Genomic DNA, 20,134 nt, shown 5'->3' with positions numbered 1-20,134 from the left:
GGAACATGCTGTAGGGGTCACTGACTCCCACAGGAAAAGGACTTTCAGCTGAGCAAAATTGCTGCATCTAGCTTGTGTGAGTTTTGTTTCCTTACAACTGAACTGCAGAGATCAAAGATAATAGTTCCAGGACAGAGTGTACCGCTGGCAATTGTGAGTTTTTTTCTATATGCTTCTAAGTTAATCTTATGCCAAGGGCAGTCTTGTGAGTCAAGTTTGGCGGGACTTAGGAAGACTGGAGGAGGCAGCAGAACTCACCATGCTGTAATGCCTTCTGTTATCAAAACCCTCTCACTGAACTAAGATAAGACCCAACTAAAAAAGTGATTGGCTAAAAGACATGAATGGAATTTATGTGGAAAAATAATGAATAAGCATGTAGAAAACAAAATAACTAACCAATAATTAAATTAAACAGATTTTGCTTTTTAACTAAAGTTGTACCCAATGAGGTTTTGATAGCAAGAGGCAGTACAGTAGGGTGGTGAGAACACCATTGGTAGGAAAATGGATGCAACTTAAGACCATAATGTTAAATTCATGTAAAATAAATCAGGCGTACAAGCATAAATAGTACATAGATTTTCTTATATGAGAAATCCAAAGTATAAATAAAGAGCAAAATAAAAGATAATAGGAAAGAGATATATCTTTTGTAAATGGAAAGGAGACCAAGAGATGGAGGCAAGGGATATAAAGTTAGAAAAGAGATTAAAATGTATTATGTGCATGTACCAACTCCCCAGAATGAATGTAATCATTATGTTCAGCAAATGTGCTAATAAAAATAAAGACAAAAAAGTGATGAATACCACTGCCAAGTACCACCCATGCAAAGGCAGACTCAGAAGTACTGTGGTTCTCATCCATCTTATTCACTGAATGTGGTACCACATAGCTCGTGACTCTTCCCCAATGTCAAAATGACAAGGAAAGGTAAATGTTTTTAATCAATTCAGGACACAGAAGCAGCCAAAACAGTGCAACTGAAGACACTGATGAAAGAGGACTTCTAAGAACAGCTTCAGAAAATGGCAAGAAAAATGGAATAAGTATGTTGAAATTGAAGGAGAGTATTTTGAGGGGGATTAATGTCAATGTGTCTTTTATTGTCATAAAATTTATTTTATTTAAGCACTGTATTTTTGATCAAATCTTGTAAAGTAGCAAGTATGTTTGCTGAGTTGTGCACTAGTCTTTGGTAATATGATTTGCAGTTCCATCTTGAAGTTAGTGGCACTCAGTTGCAGAAAATATTCTGCACAGATTCTCTCATCCCCAGTGCTTCTGTCAGTGTCTAATATATTAAGTGCTGGGCTCTTTACTCTTTATATTCACAGACAGAACCATAAAACCCTTCATCCTTTAGAGTTGAATCTGGGTCTTCTACACATCTTTAAAAGCAAAGCTCAAAGGAGAGTGGAGAGAATGACACAACACACAGTACCTGAACTTCTTCTCTTTCAAGGGTTTCACCACGTTTTCTTTACAGGAATCCACAGCCATAGGGGTGCACTGTGCTGCTACCACATTTTCTGAAGTACACAAAAATTAGAGACAGCTACATTACGTGCACTTGTGCACACACATACCCTTTGACCAGGTCACTTACAAAGCCTGGGATTCCTTTTATACTAATTTTTATTATGTTCAGAATAGTGTTCTTATAAAAAGTGCTATACGATTGAAGAAAAATTGGGAAAAATTCACTTAAGAAAGTCTCCTATTAGTCTCCTATATGAGCATTTTAACTCTCTGCATCTAATTCACAATGATCTTTAAGACAAGAAGGTTCTGGAGGCAGGTCCCTGTCGACAGGCTGCCCCGATCACAGGAGGACACTGGCACAGGCCGCAGGACACACTCGGTTTCAGGAGACTGCGATGAGGAAGGACATGGAGAGTGACAGCGTGACATTTCCAGAGAGTAGATCTTTGTGTCTGCCAGTTTGACAGATTTTACTGAATCAGTGAGCATTTAATTGATTGAAATGATTTAAATATTGGCAATATCTACCCACTGTTTGCTTTAACTTAAAATATATATCTAATGATATCAGGACCAAAATATATACAAACCATCTACCAAGCGATGTGACTACTATACCCAGCAGATTATTACTGCATAAAATTTGATCAGTTACTCACTGAACAGGGCTTGATACGGGTTAGTACTAGAACATGAGCTTCTGCATACACAACTAGAGTGGCAAATACTGTATGAACAGTCAATAACGACTTCAGTTTTTCTCAATGGAAAAGTTTTAAATATTTTTATTCAAGTGGTACTTTATGATGGTACTTAATAATTCAAGTTTCAATTAAATTGTCTTCTAAGATTTACAAAAGAAAAATAACATACTGGGGTAGTACTCTAAGAAAACACCCTTTTTTCTTAGTCAAAAACATTGAGGACTACATACAGGCTGGCTAATAATTTTATTACAAGATGCTTCTATCTAGTGAAGTGACATTTTTTGATGTTTTTTTCATGTATGCTTTGGTGAACAACTGTTATTTAAAAAAAAAAAAATACCAACTGGGATACAGTTTGGCTGATAAAGTAGCAGTCATCAAAATGGTAAAGTGGTCCCAGACTGCATATATTTTGCATATTTTGTAGGTTGGTAATCTGTGGTCAATGCAATGTCACATATTAGGGTTCAAGTTAGATAAAAATCTTTTATATAGAGGTGTTATATTTGGGGTGAACTGGAAATAAGAAATGTTTGTGAGCTTTACCATTATTATAAGTCAGATCATTAACAAAAAAAAAATCACAATTTTCTGTGTGTAGTATACTTGGCTACATGACTAAGACAAAATTTGTTGACACATGTAGGACTAAGTTTTGGTATTTGTTATTCATTAAATTAGGAAAATGTTATTTTTTAATATTCAAATAATTTAATCTGTAGTGGCCTGTTTTAAAAATATAACCTAAATATACTACTATTTAAATGACTTGGACTTTATATACTTGTCTTTAAATGGTCCTGTAGGAGCCAGGCATAGTAATACACACCTATAACCCTAGCACTTGGGAGCTGAAGCAGGAGGATTACTGTGAATTTGAGGCTAGTCTGGGATACACAGTAAGTTCAAGGCCAGTTGGAACTACATAGTGAAACCTTATCTCAAAAAAAAAAAAAAAAAAAACTCTATGTAAATTATTAAACTCTTAAATACAGACAGTATGGATTTTAAGCTTCTTTATAATTCTCAAACTTTCTTTTCTCTTTAGAATTACCAAGAAGAGAACTCTACATCAGATTCTTTTTTTTTTTTTTTTTGGTACTGAGAACTGAATCACGACCTCATGTCTGCCAGGCAGGTACTGTGCCTCTGAAGTACATACATTCCTGGCCCAAGAAGAGAACTGTAATGTGTTTTAAAATATAGAGGTTCACAGAAAGCATGCTACAACAAAGTAACAGATACCTTTATCTTCCAGAATGTACACTGAATCTGCTGGAAGTTTGTGGAATGGTGTAGATGCCAGCTGGGCAGCAGATGTGAAGTCTCCTATGCTCTTTGGACAGGGTGCCAGGGTTTTATTGTAGCGAATACCCCATACCGTTGAATCGTCTAAAAACTCTTCACCGTTAGGCTGAGGCACTTCCTGTAACACAGGGTGAGCTATAACAAAGCAGCAATCTTTGTGTTTTGTCCATGAAATTTAGTACATCAACACCTTAAGATTAAGCTGAGAATAACAGTACAGGCCTGTGGTCCCAGTTATTCAGGAGGCTGAGGCACAAGGCTTGCATGAGCCTAGTAGCTCAGGACTAGCCTGAGCAACATAGTGAGACCTTATCTCGAAAATAACAAACCAGAAAAACATTTTCATGGTTTTTAAAAAAAAATAGAATTAAAAAAAAAAAAACCAAGTTTTCATCTTTAACACAGTTCAGTGGAGCCAAATTGTGACAAGGGTCACATTTTTGATTTTCAGTTTCTACAGGTTTTTTTAAATTTGAAAAAAAAAAAAAAAGGTCTAGATTTATAGAAGGGTTACAAAGAAGTATAGAACTCTCATACCCTTTACTAGGCTTGCTCTAAAGTCAACCTTGTTTACAATGCTGTACATTTGTAAAAACTAAACAATACTAGTAACTATAGGCTCTATTTGGACTAACCCTCATGACATTTGGGGGACATACGCAACCAACATAACCCATTACTCACTAGTGAGGATGACTCAATCATTTGATTAGATATATGCAGCTTCCCTACTGGAAACTATTCTTCTTTTCCTTACTCTATTTGTTAGAAACAAGTCACCAAATCTTGCCTACACACAATAAAAGTGAATTAAACTCCACCTTCTAGAGAGACATCATCAAAGAATTCATGGGTAGATGCTAAATCAACACAGTAACTAATAATTTTGGTGAGATACTTGGAAGCTATGCAAATACTTTGTTTGTACATTTCCCTTACTAATGTTAGTATCCATGGATTTCATCTGCACAGTTATTACTGTGGGGTTCTAAAGGTGATTTTCTACTGCCACTTATCCCTTCTACATCATTTTGAATCCTTCTATAAGGAAGATTTATCCTTTCCCTACTTTTATTTATATCAATATGGATAGTTATTTTACTTCCTGGGTTAAAATCTAATATTCCTTTATTCTGTTTTTTTTTTTGTTTGTTTGAATTGTTCCAGTTTCAGTCCTTGGCTTTTTCACGTTTGCTCCTATGTTCTTTTGCAGTGTCCAACTTTTATCTTTTAGAAAAAATAAAACCCCAAACCACTTCCTTAATTTCTCAAACAAGATGCTCTAGTTTTTTTTTTTTTTTTTTTTTTTTAATTTTTATGGTTTTTTAAAAAAATTTAGAATCTGACATTTCTCCATGAACATAATTATAGGTCAAGTTTTGAAGTGTAGGCAAAGACAGAAACTGCTGAGTCAGAACCATACATGGTACACCTCTTCAGTTGTCCTTGAAATGTCATGCTTGATTTTATATATTTTATATTACCTTCATACATTCTACATCTCTTCCAAGATTGGAAGAAAAACTGGCTGGTTATTTCTTCAGGTGGATGCAGGATAAAACACTGCCTTATATAAATATACAGAAAAAGCATTGTGATTTTCTTGGTCAGAGCATTTATAGTGGAATAGTTCAGTAACAGTACCTTCAAAGTGATGGCATGTTATCTGAAATCTAGTCCACTATTCGGGCAATTTTTAAGATCAAATGGTTCTGAGAAGAATTACAGAGCTGGGCAATAGTTTATTCCAAAGAATCCATGATGGCTTTAAAAGCAGGGGACAGGGTTCAGCAGTTTCTCAGCAAGAGTGACTGGTGATACTAGTTCCTCTTGCTAGTTCCTCGCAGCCCGAGGGCCAGGTGGTAGATAGAGGAAAAGCACACCATGAGGAATGCGGGAGCCTGGATGGAAGCCAAACCTGAGCTGAACTCATGGCTGCTATACTAGAATTCTGTGGGCCAGCAAATGGGGGGAGCTTGTATGCTGATGACTGGCCGTTTTAACTTGATTCTCACTATTATTTCACTGTAGGCCTTGCTTCCTAGGTGTAGGAAATACACACATTTATCCAGGTGGTTCCTTGTAGCCAGTCTGTCTGACACATGACAGACATTCAAATGATTGTTGAGTAATGTTGGATAAAGACATACATTCTTCACATAACATTGTATTTCCCAGCCTAGTTTTATATCATCATACATTATGATTGGCATAATCAGTTGGTAAAACAAGCAAGAAAGGGTGGGAGACTCATTTCACAGATTAGAAAGAGAGACTTGCTTACATTTGGTTTTGAAGGAAATGCACTGACAGAGCGTTCCCCAAAGGTCCTGGTCCCTATGGGCTTATTTTTAGGCTGTGGTAATCTAAGGAAAGATTTGGAAAATTATAAATATTAAAATACATTAAATAAATGCTGTCACTTGTGTCAAAAAAAATTCCCCGCTTATCCTAATGAGTTGATAGTTTTATAGATTCTTTACTTTTATAAAAGTTCTACCAAAACAGTAACAATTCAATTAACTATGTAAGTATAAATTGATTACTTATTGAGGGTAGAAAACATTTGTTATGCTGAATTTCCAGCATTAGGAGCAAAGAATTAGGAGCATGGCCAGTAGAATGCCATACAACATTTTATTTCTTATTCCTAGTGTCTATCATAGTGAATTTCTTTTATGCTTTGTCTATACTTTACACTGACACTTCCTCTTCCATGGTTTAAATTAGTAACAGTGACAACTCTAGAACTACCCTCCTTTGCCGTGGGATGTGGCTCTGGACTGTAGTGTCCCACCACCTTAAAACACATTCTCTCTGCAGCAATATTCAACATGAGACTCCTTTTTCTACCTTATTAGAGAAGAGCACATATAGATACCTGTCCTGGTACATTCATCCCCATTTAATACAATTTCAAATTCACAGACTCTCTCAGTTCTCTGACAACTTGTAGTAAACCACAATTTTCCCTTTCAGTTCTGCTTTACTTCGGAGGTCTGCCCTCTTGGAACTCTGGCAGAGGAATACAGACATGAGAACTCTGGCAACAAGCTCCTGGCCAACTGGTCAGAAGCTCACAGGTGGCGGAGTGGGACTGGCGCTCAGCCCATCTGGTTCATGTTTCCCCCTTCTCCGCCCCACTGCCCTGAGTTCTGCAGACATTTCTGCAGTGTGCTGCGACACTGTGACAACGTCTGTCCCTTCTAATGTTATTTTAACTATGTTCCTTTACCCATAATTTTCTTTGTTTCCATCTTCAAAAATAGGAAAACCAGAAGGCAAAGAGACAATCTTATTGACTCCCCAAGCCTCAGAGGAACTTGTGTTTTCTACAAGAAAATAAAAAAATAGCATTTTGTTATTATCCTAGAAAAGAACATTATCCTTTAAGCTAAACTGCAACTGCAAATAAGGGAAAGAAATAATAGCTTATAGAAAAGAACTGAGATGAGTTTTTAAAACACTAGTGTGACAAGTCACTTTGCAGTGAGATGAAGTGACTTAGCCATGCTCACTGGGTCCAGCACTCTGGCCCCCAGCGTTCTCATCATGTATACAGAACTGTGTTTGCCATTCTCCTGTGACATTACATTTGTCACTTGACTATGTCTTTCAATTCTGTTAAAAAAAAATTAATCTCTTAGTTTTATATTTCTAGTCCTCCCATGTCTAACCTTTTTCATAATATCTGGTTCCCAGCATGAATCCCATCATTCCAGACAAGTGGACTAGATGCTGGCCTCCAACACTTTCCCTTGGCACCTCTCTATCAGGATGGACTCCAGACATACCTTGAGTATTCAAGCCCTCTGGGCTATTCCTAACTATGGGATTTACAAAAGCACTTAACTGCAATAATAATAATAATAGTAATAATAATAATAAAACAAGAAAAGCCAAATCTATCATGTACATTGTAACCATGTCAAACCATCACATTTCTATTTCATGCAACCCTTGCTCTTATACGATGGGCTGATCAAGGGCACAATCGCGATCTTACATAATCCTTCTTAATGCCAGTGGCAACCTCCCACAATGCTGTGTACTCAATAGCTTTTAAATAATGAATAATTACTTTGAAACTGGGCTTCAAATGCATTTTCATTTTCATCTAGAGTTGGCCATTCATCTTTGTCACCAGAAATATCAGGAAGTGCAGGAGCTTGAAACATATTCATGATAAAACCTTAAAGAACAGAAGAAAAATCCTTGTCAACAATACTTGTGGGAAAGAGCTTCTGTTAATTTGTTGCAGCCACTGCACGTCTAGGAAAAGCTTTACCCAAGGCTTCCTTCGTGTGCACAGTGGGTGATGGCTGCACTTTGGATGGTGTTGCCTGAGCCGTTCCCAGGGAGGTGTTTGGAGTAGTGTGAAAAGAACTTGTGCTAGTGACCTTCTGTGCATCACATCCTAGTAGAGGAAGAGGACAAAACAGCATCAGCAGCCAAAGCAGAACATGTTAGATGGGACACAAGAGCAGTAATTTATTAAGTTCTACCTGCCACCATCAAGAATTATCATGAAAGGTTTCCATTATTGTATTTCAGACCTCTCTTTGTAAGAATACTAGGAAGTAGGGGAATGCAAGATTTACCCTTCTGCAAAAAAGTAAATGAAGATTCAAACAGATTATGTGCTTGGGCTGCGCATACCCCAAGGGAGCAGCTTTGTCATCAACAGCACCCTTAGTTCCACTGATTCCTAAGTACTACCTGCTCACAGTCACAGTATAAATCTTTTACTCCCTCTCATACTATAAATCTTAAGGCCACTTTCTGTCACAGCTAGAGCCAGACACTGGTGTGTAAGGCCTGCACACCCTGGCCTTGTTTGCTGAGGTCTTAGCTCTTTCTTCCTCTTCCTCCTCCAGGTCATTCCGCAGCACTGGCCTCTGCTGTCCTTTGAATGTACCAGGTGTGTATCTGCTGTAGGGGTCTGGGCTCGATATCCCCTCTTCTGAAAGCAGGTTCCCAAGGTGGCACGCCCTCCTAAGGCCCTTTATTCAAATATCATATTTTCAATATCTTTCTCACTTACCTTCTTTAAAATTTTAACCCTCCCACCCCAAGAATAACATTTCCTTCCGGTAAGGATTTTCATCCTTTTTGTTCATGACTGCATCTCTAACTACTTAGACTACCCAGTGTGCAGTCAGTAAGACTTGGTTTCATGAATGAGTCTCTGTGGTTTAAACAGGACTGTTTCTGAACTGCCAGGGGATGGGATGTCGTAGTCATGGAGTAGGAGTAATGCCCAACTATGCCTTACACAATGTATAAAACTTATGTCCTACACAAACATACCAAATGGGAATATAATAATACCACTGCTAATTAAATGTCATATCAATGTTCCTATCTATTTTTTTTTTGGTACCGGGGATGAACTCACGACCTCACACTTGGCAGGTAGGTGCTTATACTGCTGAGCTAAATCCCCAGTCCTGTTCCCACTGTTTTACCAAGATGACTCTCTTTCATTTGAAGTGGTCAGGGATTTATGTATCTCCCCACTAGGAAGAGGAAGGTAGCACTTAAGTTTAATAAGGTCTGGAATCTTCCTACACCACAGCCACAGTCACAGTACGGGCTCTGAACAACCCACAAGTTTGCCAAGTAGGATGCGATGAAGTTATTATGGTGAAACAGTACCTTTCCCTCTCTCAGCTTCACTTTGTGGCTTGAGTTGATGAGAATTTAGACTCATACATCTGGAAGAAAAAGCTCTTGAGATACACTGAAGAATAAAAATGCTTTGCATGTTAAAAATTTTAACTTTCAAGAAGCAATAGAAAAATAAATTAGTAAACAATTATATGACTTTTGTTAAAATACAGATGCAGATCCTTAGGTCCATGATGTAAACGAAACACTTTTTTAAAAAAAGTAAGCTGAAGTGAATAAAGAGAAAACCAAGCTTCTGGCACATATCAGACATAGTCATGTTAATTTCTTTTTCTATTTACATTAAAAATACAAATTTAACCATAAGGACTTTGGGTCTTCATTGTTCTATTTCTTTTTCATCTCTCTGTGATGCAATCTAAATGTGATAAAATTATATATTGTCTTTGTTCCTAATATAGTTTGGATATTATCACATATATCACATATTTATATAAAAATACTTTTATATTAAAAGTAAAAAAAAATAAGTGACGCGCTATTAAGTATAATTTCTGAAACCTGAAAAATTCCTCCAAATTGGAAGGAAACCTTCATAGCAGTGTGGAGGCAGAATGATCCCAAACTGCTCCCACGGGAGGACAGAAGGACTACAAAGACACAGGTCAAGTAACTGTGTGGATAGCAACCACGCCTGCAGGACTCAGAGTGAGATGAAGCACAGCCTACAGCTGTTCATCTTCCAGGACCAGATAATCTGTAGAGTTTCAGAGAATCAAAAACTTCTAACTTAAGAGAGAAGTACAAATTAAAACAAGTATTTGAAAAGAAGCATAGAATAAGTAAGTCTAAAAGATTTGGTGCCAGTTTTTTGATAATGGTTTTTCAACAACATATTCATTCCCATTTAAAAAAAAAATAAATAAAAAATAAAATTTATTTAAAAAATCTGGAATCCTCTATCTTTTACATATTGCTCTTGGTAGATCATGCAAAGGGCCAATAGATGCATTCACATCACTGTCACCCAGGACCATCTTCAGCTTACCTGGGGTCTGTCACTGGCTGGGCTGTGAAGGGAAAAGGAGGAACTTCACTCTGGGTGATGGCTGGGGAAGCCAGAGCAGCATGTGCCATAGGAGGAGTGACAGGAGGCAGAGGTGTTTCTCTGAGCTTCTCTCCCAAGTTGTTTGAGGTCTGCTGATTGGTGGCTGGAAGATACGGAGCTTTTTGTTCCTGCTGGGAGTCTACACTTGGCCCTGTATGTGCTGGATTAGCCTTTCATGTCAAGTAAACAAACAAACACAAAACCATAAGGTCAAGAACATTACCAAATAGACATTAGAGCTTTTCAAAGCATGGTATCTAGATTCCATCCCTTATTCCTTCAGATATTTATTTAAAAATGCACCATTAGCAACAAAAAACTACTTTACATGATAGATGCTTTGCAGCTTCTGTACCAGACTCTGCTAGGGGCTTATACTTTTAACCACTGAAAAATCACCAGCCCCTACAGCTGTGCCGGTGTTTAAGGAATGCTTTATTTCTTTTCACTTAATTTTGGGTAAAGATAAAAAAATCAAGGTTATAAGTGCTCACAATGGTGTTTTACTAAAGTATCCTTGTTTATCCCTGTCTCTTTAATGACTAGGAGACATGTATACAAACTATCACAAAAGCATGGTTCACAGTTGGAAGCATAACTGTTTCAACTTAAAATGCTTTTGTGTAAGTGAATACTCTAATGCCACAAACTGAAGACTGAAGAATTAATTCCTTACCATATAAAAGTATTCCTACAAAATTTTAAGAAAAACATTAAGTATCTAGTAAGAGTATCATTTTATAGACAAATGGACAAATAGAGGGACTTTAGGGAATGGGACTGGAGGAAAGTAGTGGGTAAGAGAAGGCAGAAGGAAGTGTGGACATGATCAAGGATTGGTATATACATATATGGAAATGTCCTGGTAGAGTCCAATAACTTGTACAATTAATACATATTAATAAAAAATGATCTATACCGTTCACTCACGTACCAAATTAGTAAAGATTAAAAATAATCACAATAAAATCAATTATTACTTATCTGAAATGTTCAGGATTAGAAATGTTTTAAATTTCAGAATTTTTCACATTTTTGTAATATTTGCAGATTTATCCATGGAAAAAGATTTTATAATATTTCAGAATTTTGGATTAGGGATGCCCAACTTCTACCAAATTCTTGAGAAATATTTTAAAACGTAATCTGAGATTTTTCTCTATATTAAAATGTACACAAAAACTTTAATAAATACACAATATTAAATGGTCAAGAAGAGTTCTAGTGACCAAAGCAAAAACTCAGATAATTTAGAAATGGATTTTGTACATACTAGCACATGGTATTTTAAATCAACAAGGAAAGGCTGGACAGTATAATAATCCACTTGGAAAATGTATTCTCTTTAATGTATACATGTATACAAACTATCCCAAAAGCATGCTTTATAATTGGAAGCCTAACTGTTTCAACTAAAAATGCTTTTGTGTAAATGAACATTCTAATGCCACAAACTATATGCAGTCATGCATATAGGATTTTCATGAAGAAGGCTCTGGATAAAGACAGTGGTTTAAGAATTTGCTGTATCATCTCTTCCTCCCCAAACGTCACAAAATGGCATAGCAGAAACAGCTGGTAGAGGAGGATAGGGGTTGTGGGTCTCTCGTCTTAGAAGTTCAGAAATCTGCAGTACTAGAAAAATCTCAGAATGGAAATGAGGAAAGGGCTGAAAATATGGATGTGGTAAAAGCAAGTGTGTTGAAAAACTAGATTCTGAGATTCATTCTTATTGGTAAACATGGAGAGGGATCCTTGTGCCCCATTTGTCAGAGATTAGAGGTTTCCTTTTTCTTAAAGAAATACTCCAGAGAATTCTGGACTGGGGCTGAGGGTGAAGCAATAGATACAAAATGAGAAACAAAAGGACTGAGTCAGTTTATTTACCAAAGAGTGAGACCTCTAGTCCCTAAGTGCTGGCAGCTCAGGTTTATACTCTAACCCAAAGATGATACTCTTAGGAATCTTTCTGCCCAAAACAGACATCCTCTCTCCCCAATCTCTCCTCACCTGTAGCTTTTAACCAGCTTTCTCAGATCTACTTTCGTATGAGAAAACAGTATTGATCATCACATACCTCACAACAAGCTTCTGATACAAAGGACAGTGATACACACAAACAAACATATGAGTGAGAGATTAAGAGTCGAGATAGAAAGAAAAAAATATTAACATCCTCAAACTAAGAGGCAAGACATTACATTCACAGAATAAGAATAGGAAGCCATGAAAGTAAGCATTCATAATTAAAAGTAACTTGGTCTGAAAATGAAATAGAATAAAATAAAAGGGTGAAAAGGGTCAAAAGAAGCTGGGTCTATCTCTTAGAAAAACGGGTGTGTGTGTGTGTGTGTGTGTGTGAGGATGGACAGAAAAAAGATTAAAGGAAAAAGGTAAAGAAGGTTAAGAAAGTCAGATGATTAGTCAAGATAGTCTAATAAAGAACATATATGGAGAAAATTTATCAAAACAAACAAACAGCCACCAAGAAAATTCCCTAGAGCTGCTGGACTGCAATGACCAAGTAATGAGTGCAGTGGAGGGAAGCTCGGCACTAAACACATCATCATTTGTCACAGCATGGGTACACAGATGCTACACACTTACAGAGAACAGTGACTGCCACAGTAATAAAACCAAGAACCAGAATGATTGTCAACCCAACAGTATAGCCAAAAAAACAATGAGGCAGTGTCTTTGAAGATTAGGAGGAAGGTATTTCCTTCATAGGATGTAATTCTAGCCAAATTACCAACCAAGTGTGAGGGTAGGATAAGATGCTAGTAGACATGAGAGAGATGACTCATTGAATGTAATGACAGGATATTTTTAGTTTTCTCACAAAGTGGGGATAAATGAGTGGTAAGTATCAAGAAAAAGAAAGCAATGAGACAATTGTACAGGGAAGACATAAATTATCCAAGAAAAGACATTCAAATAAGAAAAAATAAGACAACTCTAGAAAAACTGATAATTCATCGAAGTCAATTTAAAGAGTTTGTCTCTATCTGTCCTAGCCATGAATGTAGTGAACAACTCTGTTAGGTGGCTGACAATATTTAAGCCATACCGTGAGATCTACGATTACTGCACTATTTTTATGGCTACTACTTTCTCAACCAAACTATATCCCCGTAGGTACTTTTTATTAAAATATCTTAAATAGATAACTGTATTCAACTGTCCACTCTGTATTCATGGTACAAAAACCAGAAACAAGACCTACTATGCTAGTAGGTGAGTATACACATGTGCACGCATACACATACCTGAAAATACGAGCCACTCTGCTCTCTAAATTTTCTTGCTTGTTCTGTAATTTGAAAGTTTTTCTGTGTCAAGTTATTTTAAAAATTTGGAAAGTGACTGGGAATTACCTCCAAACACAAAGCTCCGCTGGGCACAGGCTGTGCGGGTGAAGAGCACACACGCACCTCAGTGCTTTCCTGGAGGGTGGGCACATGCTCATGGGAGAGCTCCACCACTTGATGCAGCTTCCGGTGGAGTTCATCCACTTTCTGCCGTAGCAGCTGCTCTTCAAAAGCATTTGCTTCTTTTCTTTTCACATAGTATCTGTCTTCATTTCCTTTAGGAAAGATTAACAAAATGGCTTGTACATGAACTTAAATCCAGGACCTTAGAGGAAAATGTGCCAAGTGAATAAAAGGTATTTTCACTGTTTATTGGCTTTCAGACTTGAAACTTGTATTATCTTTCAATTATACTCTTTGCTTGCCCTCAGCATAGTTATTAAGTTCAGAGCAAATAAACTACAAAAATGTACATGGTGATGAACATAATACTTGGAAATAGCAAATATAATACTACACCTTTTGATAACACAATCATTACTGTGTTCGTCATTTTAAAATGACTTTTTAGAAAATGGAATTCTCTAGGTGCTTTCTAAGAAGTAAAATAAAAGTGTACATAGAGCCAGTCCTACTTCCACTAACTGGCTCCCCTGGCCATACTGCAGACAAATCAGGACTGGGTGGACTTCAGGTTTCAGCATGTGAAAGGTACCATTACCCATGCACTACCCAACATGAGTCCTCTTTCAACCAGGCATGGTGGCTCGTGTCAGTAACCCCAGAAACTGGGAGGCTGAGGCAAGAGGAATGCCATGAGTTCAAGGCCAGCCTGGGATATACTGCGAGACTCTGTATCAAAAACCCAAATCCAAAAATATCGATACCCAAATGGGTCCTTTTTGAGTGTTAATTGACTTTTCTTTCTGCTGTTGACCAAAAAAGTAATGAACAAAGAAACGCTCACAGATGCACAGTTCAATTAACGTAGATGACATAAAAGCCCTACATGGGACAGAGGTTCACCTTCCTTTCCCTGAGGTGCATGTTGTTATAGCAAAAATGTGCAAACACTGATGCTGTGGCATACATTTTTCTCTGGGAGGAACAAAACTCAGTTCATTCTGTAGCCATAAATGATGTGGCACTTTGATCAGAGGACCTCTGATTATATTTTGTTTGTAGTAGGTACAGAATTTGGAAAATATCTGAGATTTTTCAGTTCACAACCTAATCCCTTCACAGTACAAGTAAGAGACATACAGGTTTAGAATTATTATCTATAGAAGTTCAAACCCACACTTAAAAACCTAAAAATGTCTTATTTCATTAAAGATATGGTAATACTGGTATGGGTATCTATTTAGTGCTGTTTCAACCATAAGCTCTACTATCAGTACCTGGACTTGGTGCTTGGGAAGGCACGGCTGCCATGCTAGCATGGAACAAAGGAGCCTGGGTCTCGAAAGAGTGAGCGGGAGATGGTTTTTCCTGAGTCAGCAGAGTCAGTTCTTCATACCAATATGTAATTACTCATTATGTGAACCAACATAAAAATAACTGAAAATGTAATACTGCAAGTACCGCATTGTTCACGTTTCCTCCGTTGGTTGTATTTCTGGGCTCTCAGTTCTTCAAAGGAAAATTCAGAGTCTCCACAAACAAGTTTCTCCTTGCAGTACATAATGACTTGTTGGACATCAGATTTTGCTGCCGAAGACGAGTGTGTGGAGTATTCTGATTTAGAAATCATGATCACCCTTTGTTCCCTACAGGGGAAAATACATCATTTACTCAGTATACTGCAGGAACTCTGAAGGATACAAATAACGGAGCAATGCACTGATTATACTTGCGTATTTGACTCTTTAGCAGAAGCTGAAGGAACCCTTCTAGAACATTCTGAACCCTAAAAGACAAAACAAATACGAGCATTTAGTAACTGAAAAGTAATCTTCATCTACATTACTTCATGAATTAGTATGAAAATGTTCAAGAGCTTTTAAAGGGGCCTATTAAACTTTCTTAAGCCCAATAAGAAAGCAATTTTTTTAAAAATTAAAATTTTATTTCAGTATTATTGTAACCTTGGGAGTTCTCAATATTACCATAGTATTCAATCACTAAACAAGTATTCACTGAACATTTCACACATGTCATACAAACAGCTAGCTTTGAGGAATATGACCATCAGTGAGACCCATCTCTTCTGACTACCAGCTTAGTCAGGGAGTGCAGGAATAAGTAGGGAGGCTGGCATGCATGTGCTCAATGAAAATCAAGAAAGTCTGCACTGTCTATCAAAATGAGAAATGCGCCAGGCGTGGTGGTGCACACTTGTTATCCGCAGGGTGCACTTGTCATCTCAGGTGTGCACTTGGGAGGGTCAGGCAGAAGGACTGCAAGTTCAAGACCAGCTTAGGCAATTTAGTAAGATTCTAACAAAAGAAAAAGCAGCCTGGGTGTAGTTAGAGGTAACAGACTTGCCTAGCATGAGTGTAATGCACAGGGTAATATTAATTCCACTTTTGGAGAAGTGTTATATTAATAAAATAGAACATCTCCATTAAATTAAAATTCAAGGAGGTCCTTGGTGAGCTGCGGAGGGAAAAGAAGCTGGGAAACATGAGGTGGAAGAGAGAAGAGACAAGCATTTTCGTATGTTGACAAGCTACCAGGAAGAAAAGCTTTTGGTAGGGGAAAAACATCTCTATGAGGGTGAAGGACAGGCATATGAAAAGGCTATGGTTTCCTACTGGAATGGCAGGGAATGATGCAGTATTTATTGATGGATGACAGAAAATTAGTAGATATCATCTGATGATTTCTGCTCCTTTGCCAAAATAGTGCAGTACTTTTTCCAGCTTATGAGAGTGAAATTAGAGGTAGATAGTTACCAAGTTGGAGGACAGGAAAAGGAAACTTAAAATTATTCTAAGCTAGCATATAAAAAGAATGACAGGGAAGACATTAAAGACACATACATACAAAGGCTGATCTGGGACACTGGAAACACAGTTGCCTGGCAGTGTCAGAGCCCTGGTTGCAGCTCAGGGACTTTGAGGCAGGACTCAGATCCAAGGAAGATTCTGAGTCTGGGTCTAGGAAAGAGCCCAGCAGAACAGGGAGGAGAAGGCATCAGCAGGACAGGAGTTGTTGGGAAGGAAGTGAAGACAGGAGTTGCATGGTAGGGGCCCTAGGCCCAATAACAAATTACATTGCAGTTGAGCATAGGAAGATAACAGCAGGCCCAGAAAGCTGCCATGGGAACAGGTGGCTCCGGATTAGTAACAAGGTCAAAGAAACAGTGCTGCAGATACCGAAGGCAGCCAGGATGGTGTTTAGTACCATTCCTAGTTTCTAGATAGCCTACAAACACTGTTACCTGTTTTCTAGTACAGGCTGAGTTCTTTCCTGGACTTGATTTTGACGTTACCATTTGGTTTAAGATCTGAGCATTATGCAGAGGTTCTGAGGTTCTAGCTATGAGAACAAAGAAGATAAAATTACAAATAAGGAAAAATCATAAAGTGATTACATCAATACATTCTCTTGATCTTTCAATAAATATCATAAAAAAATCAATATATTTACAAAACCTCACAAAACAACTAAAACTATCTTTTAAGAAAAATGAGATCATTTTATGACTATTTTAAAATGTTCAAGGAAATACCAGAAAGAAATGTAAAGCCAAACTATTTTAAGCAGGCCAGGATAGCCAAAGCTTATTGACAAAATAGGACCTTTATTTCTATGAAAAATAAAAGGCCATGATTTCCTAAAAGTTGTATTAAAGACATCTCATTCAGTTCACAACACATGGATCCTATATTTTGGGCAAACTTGATTTTTTAAAAAAAATTCCCCAAATATGGTAAAATCAAGATTTGCTTGTTGGTTTTCTCTTTTAAAGTCCTAAAACGAATTCCTACTATGCAGGGTTATTTAGAGGGCATTATTGTTATTGTTGTTGTTTGAGTGCCTTTCTATTACCTGAGAAACAATGCAACTTGTAAATCCTAGATGGATGTGACTCCTTTTTAAAAAAAGTTAGTACATGTTTGCAGTTCATAATGATTGTTGTGGGGTGTTGATATAGGTGTATAATAGATGGGTTTGATTTCTAATGGAAAAAAATTAGAGACTAAATTATCAACAATTTAGAAATTTTAGAAAGTATTAGTTTACCTTGATCTGGCAAATGGGTTTCAGTGAGGCGTGTCTGAAATAACCTAATGATAGTAGAAAAGGAATCAGAACAGATTTTAAATTTATAGTTTAACATATGTGTATCTTAAGGTAGAAACCTTATATACATAGGCAGTTTACTGTAATTTAATAAAGCCTGTAATTGAGAGAGAAGGTAACACTGAATTTCAGAATTGGTTCAAAATTAAAACATGAACTTCCTGCAATATTCTTATATCCAATATATTTATTCTCCCTTTCACTTAATTATGTCAGTATTTTTCAAATTCACACAAAAGTTCCTTTCTCCATGTACTGAATCTGCAAATATTATAACACAGGTGTTAAATTTGCTTATACCTTAGGTATTTTATGTATGTAGAACAAAATGAAAATAATGATTGGAAGAAAAGTTTAAAAGTACAAAATTTAAGATCACTGCTTCAAAATATTGTCATTCATGCTCTGTGAGAATGTCTCAAACATGTCATTTCACGCCACTTTTACATATCAACTGTACTTGTCAGATAATGTATAACTCCCAAGCCCAACATTTTGAGTAATGCAAATAAGAGTGTATCTTATAAAGGCATGTACAGCAAAATGCTAACACTTGTTTTGCTCTTAATTCTAACAACCCAATGGTAATGATATCATTTTACAGATAGGGAAAGACTGAAAATCACATAATATTAAACAATTCTTAACTTTTTTAGGTTTGATTATAGGATAAAATTCTTTTTTTGTTTTTGTTTTTTGAGACACAGTCTTGCTGTGTTGTTTAGATGGGCCTTGAGCTCACTTTGTAGCCCAGGATTGCCAGAAACTTTCAACGATCCTCCTGCCTCAGGCTCCTAAGTGCTAGGATGATAGGCATATGCTACCATGCCTGGTTTACTATGGAGTAAAATCCTGTAAGAAATAATCTTTTGGAGATGGTAGTGTTTGGACTAAAATATTTTGCCGTTTTAGGTTTGCTTTAACTTATTTATCATAGAAAAAAATCAAATACTAATAGTTATTAAAAGCAGATGATACAGAAATGGAGGTTTGTTATGCTAATTTTTCATATATGTTCAAAAATTCTCATAACAAAATTTTTAAAGCACAAGCACTACAACAAAGTTGAAAAAAGGATTATTATATATTATATCATATATCATATTATATTATATTATATTATATTATATTATATATTAAATGCTGGCAAAGGGTGCAAAGGCTTATAGGCCTCTGGTTCTGCAGAGAAGACAGTGAAAAGCTGGGGCAGGCTTTGAATAAGTGATTTAGTTATGTGCACCACAAAGCTTAAAACTCTTTACATACCCTTTGGTGCAATAGCTACAATTTTGCAATTCTATCAGAACTAGATAAAAAATAGAAAATATATTAAAAATACTTTTATGAAAAAAGAGAAAAGATCTTAATACAGAACTGTTTATACAGCATGCTGTAAAGCATGCTTTACAATCCTGTAACAAAAAGAACAAAACAAAGCCAATGAAAATGCAGAGGTTGCAAGTGCTTGTTTAATTTTCTGTATTTTAAAAATTTCCTAAGTGAGGTGTATTTAATCAGAGAAAAAAGTTAAAGATGGTGAATGAAGGGTATTCATCATGATATTCATTGTTTGCTATGGTTTGAATGACTCCACCCCACCTCGTGTTGAATTGAATCTCCAGTGTGCAGTAGTGAGAGGTGGAACCTGTAAGAGGTTAGGCATGAGAGCTCTGCCTTTCTGAGCGGGCTGGTCTGTTCATGGATTAGTGGGTTTATCTCCAGAGGGCCTGTTACAGACACTAGCTGGCTCTGTCTCTCACCATGTGAAGTCCCATGCTCCCTGGAGACTCTGGAGAGTCGCCACCAGCAAGAAGGCCTCCACCTTGATCCCTTAACCTTGGACCTCCCAGCCTATATAACTAAGCTGAACAAATTTTTATTCTTTATAAATTATTCAGTCTATGGTGTTCAATTAGAATAACGGAAAGCAGGTTAAGATAATGTTTTTCTTTATACAAACCAAAATATTATAAACAACTTAAATGTCTAACTGGAGAATGGTTAAATTACAACATGACTCTGTGATAGTTTTCACAAGCAACTTAAAAGTAACTTAAAAGTTCATAATTTCTAAGAGCAGCAGAAAGCTCAGTATGTATAACGAGACATGCACTATTATTTAACTGCTAGGAAATATAAACACAAGGACATACACGGGCACTGGCAAAGCTACTGAAAAGAAACGCACTGACATGCTGAATTGAGGGTAGTATTTCTAGGTAGCTTCCTTACACTACTCTGCACTGACCACATTTTCCACAACAAGGATTTCCCCATGAAAATAGATAACAATACAATTTTTTCGAGCAAATGCTCCATTTCAAAGTAGG

General features: G+C 36.8%; 1 protein-coding gene across 1 annotated transcript in view; it reads right to left on the bottom strand.

Moving 5' to 3' along the window:
• Positions 1–20,134, bottom strand: part of Bub1 (BUB1 mitotic checkpoint serine/threonine kinase) — a 37,550-nt gene that overhangs the window by 10,758 nt on the left and 6,658 nt on the right. The window contains exons 5-17 of the mRNA XM_013147386.2: positions 17,745–17,788; positions 16,939–17,036; positions 15,410–15,462; positions 15,138–15,322; positions 13,620–13,828; positions 10,183–10,412; positions 9,162–9,220; positions 7,792–7,920; positions 7,585–7,695; positions 6,739–6,835; positions 5,788–5,869; positions 3,441–3,621; positions 1,448–1,535 (exon numbers count right to left, since the gene is read on the bottom strand). Of these exons, the coding sequence (XP_013002840.1) occupies positions 1,448–1,535; positions 3,441–3,621; positions 5,788–5,869; positions 6,739–6,835; positions 7,585–7,695; positions 7,792–7,920; positions 9,162–9,220; positions 10,183–10,412; positions 13,620–13,828; positions 15,138–15,322; positions 15,410–15,462; positions 16,939–17,036; positions 17,745–17,788 (1,566 nt within the window). The remainder of the gene's footprint in view (positions 1–1,447; positions 1,536–3,440; positions 3,622–5,787; positions 5,870–6,738; positions 6,836–7,584; positions 7,696–7,791; positions 7,921–9,161; positions 9,221–10,182; positions 10,413–13,619; positions 13,829–15,137; positions 15,323–15,409; positions 15,463–16,938; positions 17,037–17,744; positions 17,789–20,134) is intronic.

This window comes from Cavia porcellus, unplaced genomic scaffold, assembly GCF_034190915.1.
Source record: "Cavia porcellus strain 051 isolate PalLab524CR breed Dunkin Hartley unplaced genomic scaffold, mCavPor4.1 scaffold_18, whole genome shotgun sequence".
NCBI classification, from domain to species: Eukaryota; Metazoa; Chordata; class Mammalia; order Rodentia; family Caviidae; genus Cavia; species Cavia porcellus.
The sequence above is the reverse complement of the archived record's forward strand: the minus strand, read 5'-3'. Positions and strand labels throughout refer to the sequence as shown.